Source organism: Alnus glutinosa, chromosome 1, assembly GCF_958979055.1.
Source record: "Alnus glutinosa chromosome 1, dhAlnGlut1.1, whole genome shotgun sequence".
Lineage (NCBI taxonomy): Eukaryota > Viridiplantae > Streptophyta > Magnoliopsida > Fagales > Betulaceae > Alnus > Alnus glutinosa.
In genome coordinates, this window is record NC_084886.1 from 31784079 (window position 1) to 31793744 (window position 9666).

At 38.3% G+C, this 9666-nt stretch overlaps 1 protein-coding gene and 1 non-coding gene across 2 annotated transcripts; both read left to right on the top strand.

Annotated features, from left to right (window-relative positions):
• Positions 1–212: 212 nt before the first annotated feature.
• Positions 213–318, top strand: LOC133858983 (small nucleolar RNA R71). Its single transcript, XR_009898653.1, has one exon. It is a non-coding gene; the product is annotated as a small nucleolar RNA R71 (small nucleolar RNA).
• A 5635-nt stretch (positions 319–5953) lies between these two features.
• Positions 5954–6706, top strand: LOC133858952 (uncharacterized). Its single transcript, XM_062294402.1, has one exon. The coding sequence runs from the start codon at positions 5954–5956 to the stop codon at positions 6704–6706; it is 753 nt and encodes a 250-aa protein (XP_062150386.1).
• Positions 6707–9666: the final 2960 nt, after the last annotated feature.

Sequence of the window (9666 nt, forward strand, 5' to 3'; positions counted from 1 at the left end):
TGAAAATTGTCTCACTCCTTTGGTTCTTAGATGCAGGTGCCCTACGACCTGATGATGAGTGGTGTAAAGAATTTGCAGCCAATTTTTCAAAAATAATCCACGCATCATCTTCACTTTTTAACATGAACGCACCCCCACAGGAGGCATCTACCATTTGTCTATGAGGCTCTGTTAAGCCATCATAGAAACACTGAATAAGCTGCCACTTGGGAACAACATGATGTGGACATTTCCGTAGAAGGTCCTTCATCCTATCCCAAGTTTCATGAAAGGGTTCTCCCTTTATTTGTGAAAAACCTGTTATGGCTTTCCGTATTTGCTTTGTTTTCCCTATGGTAAAGTACTTCTTAAGGAACTCGTGTTGCATTTGAGCCCAAGAAATAATAAAGTTAGTCTCTAGGGAATTTAACCAATATTTTGCCTTATCTTTTAGAGAGAATGGAAACAAGTGCATCCGTAAAGCATCTTCAGAGATGTTCTGTAACCTCATGGTTAAGCAGATCTCAAGGAATTCATCAAGATATTTATAGGGGTCCTCGTTATTAAGCCCATAAAAAGATGGGAGCATTTGAATAATGTTGGGCTTAATTTCATAATGAGCTACCATGATATTCGGCAGCTGAAGGCTTGAAGAAGGTGTGTATGTAATGGGAAAATAATGATCCCTCAACAACACGGGCTTTTGTTCTTCAGCCATAGGTGTTTTAGAGCGGGCTTTTGGACGTGAGTTCCGTTCGGATCTACGACGTCTAGGAATCCGCTCTAGGTCTAGGTCGTATGGAATAATAGGCAATAATAGCGACCGTCAACCAAACATAAACTAACAAGAATGAAACAATATATATAGAACAAGAAAGAAGCAAACTGAAAGAAGAATTCAGAAAAAATACTGGTTTCTGTAGAGTTCCGGTTGCTACAGCAGTTTCTGCCACTGCAATCAAAATCGCTCGATCGATTAAAAGTGGGATTGATCAATTTTTGATCGTTCGAATCCCTGTATCACACGATCGAATCTTCTCTGCAGAAAAAAAATTCTACTAAAACCTAAAAGAGTCTTATTTGCACAAAAGTAAAAACATGAAATATGGATAGAAATAATATAGAAAAAATAAAAAAATAAAGGAAAATTCAGTTTCTGCCTTGAAACAACAGCTGGGATGCTACTGAGTAAATTTGATCGATCGATTTATAATCGATTGATCGATTCCTTTAGTTTTGAAAGATAGATCGATCGATTTTCTTCTACAGAAAACAGAATTATGCAGAAACAAAACAGAAACAGTTTTTAAACCTAAAAACAATTTTTAAACAAAACCGAAACTGCTTATACACAGAATATACAATATGAACAGAATCAAACTAGGTAAAATCCTAAATACTTCATAAACAACCGTTTGCAATCCCTGGCAATGGCGCCAAAAATTGGTAGCGATCAAACCGGTTATTAAAAATAAGAATTTTGGTTTTGAACTTCAACCGGTTTTCACAACTACATGGATTTCAATATTTATAATCACTCGCAATAGTACGAGACTTTGCAGAATAGGACTAAGAAGGGTATCGTACCACAAGGATTGGGGGTTGTTTAGTTATGAAATACTTAAGACGTTTCCTAATTCAATTTGGAAAAAGATAATTTGTTGGTTTTTATCACTAAACTAATATGAACTAAAACAATTAAAATGGAGAGATTTAAGAAAAAGAAAAGTATAGGGCATTGATTTCACTCTATCCGCATACACATGGCATACTATGTTTATCCCGAATTTCCTTCGCAAGTGTAATACGAGCGCTTAATGATTGTCAATCACACGACGATCTCAACATGAATTTACTTTAGTTTAAAGTCAATGATAACCCATCTACTTAAACAATAGTCATTCAACTAATTTTAATGCTTGAATGATTTATGCTCCCTAGTATGGACTATAAGACCTTTTAATAAGCATACACATCTATGGAAAAAGCATAAACCATCTTAGTTTAACACATAACCTCCACATAAAATTACACTATAATTGAAAAGCATCTAAGCAATAATTAAACTAAAAGAGTGTGGAGTAATACATGTTCCCTAGCATGATTCATCAAGTTCACATAAATTATGTCATAAGCACCATTACATAACCATATCTAGGCTATGTAATCATCACACTTGCATGGAAATCCAAGAATAATACAATCAACCCACGGCAATTAGAAGGAGTTCATCAATACCCTATAACTAAATTAGCTACTCATGAAAAAACAACTTAATTTAATGAAGGAAACCAAATTAACAACTAAGACCAAAAACAAGAATTAAGGGAATGAAAATCTAAAGAAAAGCATTAAAGAAATTAGCTAAAAACTCTAGAATTTTCAAATTTTAGGGTTGTATTAAACATAAAATGAAATAAACAAGAAACAGAAGAAGAAAGAAGTTGCTGAAAGATGTAAAGAACACTTGCATCAACTAGATTCAAACTTTACTTAACTAAAAACGGAATTAAGTAAGTTACAGAAGTAAAATACCCTAAATCTAAGCTCTCTGGAAAATATGAAGAAAAGGGTGCATCAAATAAATGCACAAAAGCTAAAACTAAGGAAAATAACTAAAAACTCTCTCCCTTAACTCTCACGTCCATCCTATCTTTTATAGAGGATTTGATACAACAAATCTCCCCCAATCAATCTCTCTTAGTCGCACAAAATGATGGTGACAACATCTGATTAGAACCGCACAGCTTGAAGTTGAATTTGGGCCACCCAAAAACATGCCGACATCTGAAGATCTTTTCTAAAATATACGAAGTCGATCGATCGAATGTATTTTCCTTGAAAATTTTGATCGATCGAATGTAGATCGATCGCTTTAAGTTCAACTACAAAATCGATTGATCGACTTTTTATGCAATGAAATTTCGATCGATCGATTCTACTTGACAGATTTTCCTCTTCTTGACAGGAGCACTTGAACTTCAAATGTCTTCAATTTTAACCTTGATGCATCTTAGGCCTAATTTTTCTGATTTTTGCTCATGTTTCCAATTAGGACCTAGAAAAGAGTTGAAACACTAAAACACAATAACACATTATTTAACAACACATTTTAGTGTTTAACATATGCGAATTAAGGGGCTTTGAATGTAAACATTCAATGCTTATCAAGGGTGTTTAGGCATAAATTGTTAGATTTGCTAGCTCTCTTTGGGTGGTTTGTTGTTTGATTAGATCGTGTGAAGTCTAGCTTAGGGAGGAGCCCTAAGCTAAAGGATTCCATTGAACACCCCTTCAAGTAGGAGACCTGGTTGGGAGGCGTTCAATTTGGGTTACGAGTCAGAGTGCAAGATACGATCGTTGTATCAGGTATGTGAGTGTTACTGTCTATGTACTAGCTTTCTCCTAATTGAGTTTCCACTTTGTTAACAAAATATATGTCTCTTTTAATTCCGCACTTTTGATATTTTGTTACACGTTGAACACACACACGGTTAAATTAGAAGTCATTTATTTTTCAGAGTTGAATTCATCAAATGATTTCACGATTTATTGTTAAAGAACTTGAATAACAAACACATTTGAATCGAATTTATGAATAGAGTGCAGGAATATAGTGTTTGATTTGGTTTGGTAGATTCCAAAACCTTAGTACTTTTCTCTTTATTTATTTACCCATCTTTAATTTTTTTTTTAAAAAAAAAAATCTAAAACGCGGAACTAGGTTAAAATAACATTCATTTAAATAGGAAGTGATTTTTTTTTTTGCTTGCACATACTTCCCTATGGATACGATCTTGCACTTGCATACACTCTACTACATACGATTCGTGCGCTTGCGAGTATTAAAATTTGCACATCAAGTTTTTGGCACCATTGCCAGGGAAGTGTTGATTTGTGAAAGAAAAAAAAAAATCATGTTTTGTTTAAATTAATTTTATTTTTCTACTAGATTTTGTTTCTGTCTAATTCCTACTATTTAGATTTGTTTCTGTTCTAAAAAAGAAGAAAAGAAAAAAATTTCAATTCAGTTTTAGATTTTTGGTTTCTGTCTTTGTTTCAGGTTCTACAAAATTTCAAAAGTCAATCGAGCGACCATCTAAGTCGCTCAAGCGCACCGATTCACTGCCAAGTAGCTCGAGTGCGTTACAGCCAGAACACTCGAGTACGCATCACCTAAGCTCGAGCGCACCAACACAAGGGGCATCACCTGCAGAAGTTCAGTAGGTGAAATTTTTGCCAAAAATTTATTTTTGGTCCAGTTTTGTGAGTTTTGAAGTTTTAGTTTTTGCTTTTTGGTATCTTTGTTTCGTCTTATGCTTCTATGTTAGTTTTCATTTTTTTGATTTTATATTGTTTATTTTTGTTTATTTTATCTTGTAACAAAAAAAAATTGCTAGTGTGGGCTTACGGGGCTATCCAAGAATGCAATGTCTAGGCTAGTTCTGGCTAGGAAAGTTTTGGGATTTAAGAGTGTCTTTGTGACCCCCCTTAATATCCTGGGAACTAACCTAGTTGTACCTTGGATAATTCTGTTTACCCCACTTGCATTTTCTTTTTAGTTAAATTTTAGTTTATTTTAGTTTTTGGCATTTTGTTTATGCTTGGTCGGAGATTTTTAAATTTAGAGTTGTTACCCTTAGATCCCGACATAGAAAGGGTTTATAGGAAAGAACATAGAGCGGCTGCTAAGATGGAGAATAATATGGCTGGAAATCCTCACCAACCCAAGAATGAGGAACATAGAGCGGAGAACGTGGATCACAATAGGTCACTTAGGGATTTGTTCACACCAATTACAATAAATTCCTCATCATCTATTATGTTGCCACCTACTAACGCCACTCGTTTCGATCTCAAGCCTCACGTCATTCAACTCCTTCGCTCATTCCATGGCTTAGAGCTTGAAAACCCCTACAGCCATGTGAAGATGTTTAAGGATAGTTGCGCCACATTCAAATTCCAAAACTTCTCGGAGGAGTCGGTTCATCTTAGACTTTTCCCTGTTTCTCTTCACGATAGAGCCAAGGCATGGTTGGATTCAAACACGCCTGGGTCCATTACATCTTGGGAAAATTTGTTGAACAAGTTCTATAGCAAATTCTTCCAAATGTCTAAAGTGAATGAGTACCGCAAGGAGATAAGTTCTTTCACTCAAGAGGAAGATGAGAAGTTTTTGGAAAGTTAGGAGAGATTCCAAGAGATGTTGATCAAATGCCCTCCACATGGATAGGAGAAGTGGAGATTCGTTCAATTCTTCTATGAAGGATTAACTCAATCCAACCGTAGTATGATAGAGTTAATGAATGGAGGAGCATTCTTTCGAGTTGTCAAGATAAATCTGCCTGAATCCCTAAGAAAGGAGGCATATATAAGGTTAAGGAGGATAGTGATTTGAAGATAAAAATAGATGCTGTCACCAGAAAGGTCGATGCTCTCACTATTGCTTGGTCCATCAATGCCGCTAATACATTCAGTAGTGATAGTTGTTCCATTTGTGCTAGTCCTATGCACTTAGTACAAAATTGTCCATCTTCATCGACTTTTGTCGAGTGCCTGATGGAACAAGTGAACGCTTTCAATGACTATAAGAAGCAAGCAAATGGACCATTCTCCAAGTTTTACAACCTTGAGTGGCGGAACCACCCAATTTTTTCATTGAAGCAGAACTTGCCCATGGGCCAAGGACATCATGCCCAAAGCCATTACCACTCTAGATTTCTTGGTCGTTCGGCTCAAACAGCTCCAATGCACCAAGTACCCACTTAAGTGCCAGCCTCATCTTCACAGTCAACTTTGGAAGACACTCTCAAGGCCTTCATGCAGATCATAGGCCAAGCGATTGCCAAGATGGAGATTCAGGTGGGTCAAATGGCAAATCACTTGAGTGAGAGAGAGAAGGGTAAGCTCCCTAGTCAACCCATTCCCAATCCAAAGCTGCAGTTTGATGGTGGAAGTTCTTCAAATCCTACACATGGGCAGGAGCATGTGCAAGTTATTGTTGGTTCTTCCTGAAGATAATCTCGCTATGCCTCAAAGGCAAGATAGTGGCAACAAGGAGGAAAGAGATGCGGAGCCAAATAAAGCCACAATTATTGTTAAGGATTCTCTTAGATTTTTTATACCTAAGGCACCATACCCAGACAGACTACAAGTGCCTAAGAAGGGAGAAAAATTTGAGGACATCCTGGAGGTGTTCAAGCAAGTCCAAATCAATATTCTATTTTTGGATGCCACCCAACAAGTGCCTTCTTATGCCAAGTTCTTGAAGGACTTTATCACGGTTAAGAGGAGAACCAATGTCCCAAAGAAGGTGTGTTTGACTGAACAAGTAAGCTCTATCCTTCAATGCAAGCTGCCCATCAAGTACAAGGACCCTGGATGTCCTACTATCTCTTGCATGATAGGAGTCAACGAAAAAGAGAAGGCATGGCTAGATGTTGGAGCAAGGGTCAATCTATTACCCTATTCAGTCTACCTGCAATTGGGGTTGGGAGAATTGAAGCCTACCTCTATGACGCTTCAATTTGCTGACAAGTCAGTGAAGGTACCAAGGGGAATCATCGAGGACATCTTGATTAAAGTTGACAAATTCTATTTCCTTGTGGATTTTATAATGCTAGACACAGAACCGGTTCAGAATGTAGGGATTCAAATACCAGTAATTCTAGGGCGACCATTCTTAGCTATGGCTAACGCCCTAATAATTGTAGAACAGGGGTCATGAAGATCTCTCTTGGCAACATGACAGTGGAGCTAAACATCTTTGATGTCAGCAAGCAGCCATTTGAGAATAATGAGATTGGAAGGGTATGCTTTATTGAGAAGATAATGGAGGAGACTGTTGAAGAATCAAGCATTGAGGACCCCTTGGAAGCATGCTTTGCTCAATTCGAAGAAAATCTGGACTTGGACAAATTACTTGAGCAAGAAGATGCCATGTTAGAATTTGCTCCTCTTGGGAGCAGTGAGGAAGAAGAGGCAGCAGTTCCCGAGCCTCCCAAGAAGGAACTTAAGCCCCTACCTAACAATCTTAAGTATAAGTTCCTAGGTCCAGCAGAATCTTTGCTGGTGATTATAGCTTTAGATTTGGCTAATGCTCAAGAGAAACAGTTATTGGACGTCTTAAGCTAACACAAGGAAGCAATTTGCTGGATCATTGAAGATATCATAGGAATCAGCCCTTCGGTGGTCATGCACAAGATACATATGGAGGAGGATGCTAAACCATCGAGGGAGCCACAGAGAAGGCTCAACCCAGCTATGCAAGAAGTTGTAAGAACTAAAGTGATCCAGTTATTGGATGCAGGCATTATATATCCAATTTCTGATAGCAAGTGGATGAGCCCATTTCATGTTGTGCCTAAGCGGGCTGGATTGACAGTAGTAGAGAATAAGGAAGGGGAGTTGGTGCCAACTCGTATTCAATCTAGATGGAGAGTATGTATAAACTACCATAAGTTGAATGCCATGACTAGGAAGGATCATTTCCCACTTCCATTCATTGATCAGATGGTGGAGCGCTTGGCAGGGCATGACTACTATTGTTTCTTGGATGGTTATCCTGGTTATAACCAGGTCCCTGTGGGCCCCGAAGATCAGGAGAAGACGACGTTCACTTGTGCTTTTGGGACGTTCGCCTACCTTCAGATGCCCTTTGGGTTATGCAATGCACTCGCTACTTTTCAGCGGTGCATGATAAGCATTTTCTTTGATATGGTAGAACTTTTCCTGGAAATATTCATGGATGACTTCTCTGTCTTGGGTTCATCTTTTGACGAGTGTTTGTATCGCCTCACTTTAGTTTTAGGGCGATGCAAGGAGAAGACTTTGAAGATTCTAAAATGTACGGCATCCCTGTTAAACAACAACATTACATAAAAGTGATTTTGTCGAACAGAATGCAGCCAACCCAAACTAACAAAAGAGATGTGTTGAAGAATGAGCATGGAAGTAAATGTAAGATGATTTTAGCATAAAGCATGAGCATGGATGTGAGTGAAATGTGCATAAGATATTAAGGTATTGGGACAAGTGCCCAACATCACACTAATGGACAAGTCTATGGGGGCAAGCGCTTGATGTTGTAAATGGAATGATGATAATGTTATGGAGGACAAGTCTTCGAAAGGAGTGAGTTATAAGCCCTCACTACCTAGGGACAAGTCCTTTATGATGTTATGTATGTAAGTGAAAGGATTATCCTAGAAGCCATTGGGAAAAGTCCCAAAGTGAAGAGAAATAAAGCATGCACGACATGGTTTTATGTGATGTTTTAAGTTGTTTTCATGACTAGATGTATCAGGATCCTTATGAGTTTGAATGGAACAGAACATATGTATACAGTTACAGCTAGATTGCATTGATGTTTTGTGAGATTTATGTTTTCCATTGCATATATGTTATACTTTGATATATCAGGTATGAAAAATAAATGACTTCTAATTTACCGTGTGTGTGTGCACAATGTGTAACAAAATAATGTAAATGCAGAATTTAAAGAACAAAATTATTTTGTTAAGGAAGTGGAAACTCAATTAAGAGAAAAACCACTCCGGGGTAGCCAAACCCAGGAAATCCACTATCAGAAGACAAAGCTAGTACATAGACAATAACACTCACATACCCGATGCAGCGATTGTATCTAGCACTCTGACACGTAACCTAACGTGAACGCCTCTTGTTAGTATTTTATATTGGCTACATTCTGGATAACCAAAAGCACTTCATGTAATGGTTGCAATTTAATAGGACGGTCGGTTTTCAATTTAGGATCTTCATGTATTCAGACAGTGTTCAAATCAAAGCATGTAACTGATCACAAGCTTCTAGAAGATATCCATGAAGAGTCCTTGCAAATTCCAAACCAAATCAACCGGTTCCTATGCAACCGTCTGAACGAGCCTTTGAAGGCATCCGGTTGCCCCGCAGTGTCCTACAGATAACGATGAAGACGTCCGAACGTCAGAGCAACACCATCTGGACGCTAGTTCAATCAGTATTCAACACGAAGTTGGATTTCAGAAGTTGACACTATTAAGGAGTCTCTGCAAGCCGTCTGGACGACGTGGCAACACGTCCGGACGCTTTCTAGCATTTTAGAATATTCCAGTGTTCCGTTTGAACCCTACAAGGAGTTATAGCGAAGACCGTCTGGACGCTCGGTCAAGCCGTCCGGATGTGGACCTGATAAAGATAGAATTGCTCTGTTTCTGAAAGAATATCACAGAAAACGGTCATGACGTGGCTAAACTTCCGTTCGGACGCTCGATAGCCAGAGTCCTTTTTTCAGCAGATTTAGGGTTTCTATAAGCCTATAAATAGGGCACTCTAGGCTTATAAATTGTACAAAATTCGGTATTGAATTCTCTTAGCTTTGAGAGGGTGTTTAGGGAGAATCGAAGATCCGCTAGCTCTCAAGCCGTTGCCGGTGTGTGCTCAACAGTTCGTGTGAAGTCTATCTTAGGGAGGAACCCTAAGGTAAAGGAATCCATAAAAGACCCCTTCAACTAGGACACTTGGTTGGGAGGCATTCACGTTGGGTTACATGTCAGAGTGCTAGATACGATCGCTGCATCGAGTATGTGAGTGTTATTATCTATGTACTAGTTTTGTCTTCTGATAGTGGATTTCCTGGGTTTGGCTGTCCGAGAGTGGTTTTTTCTCTTCATAGAGTTTCCACTTCGT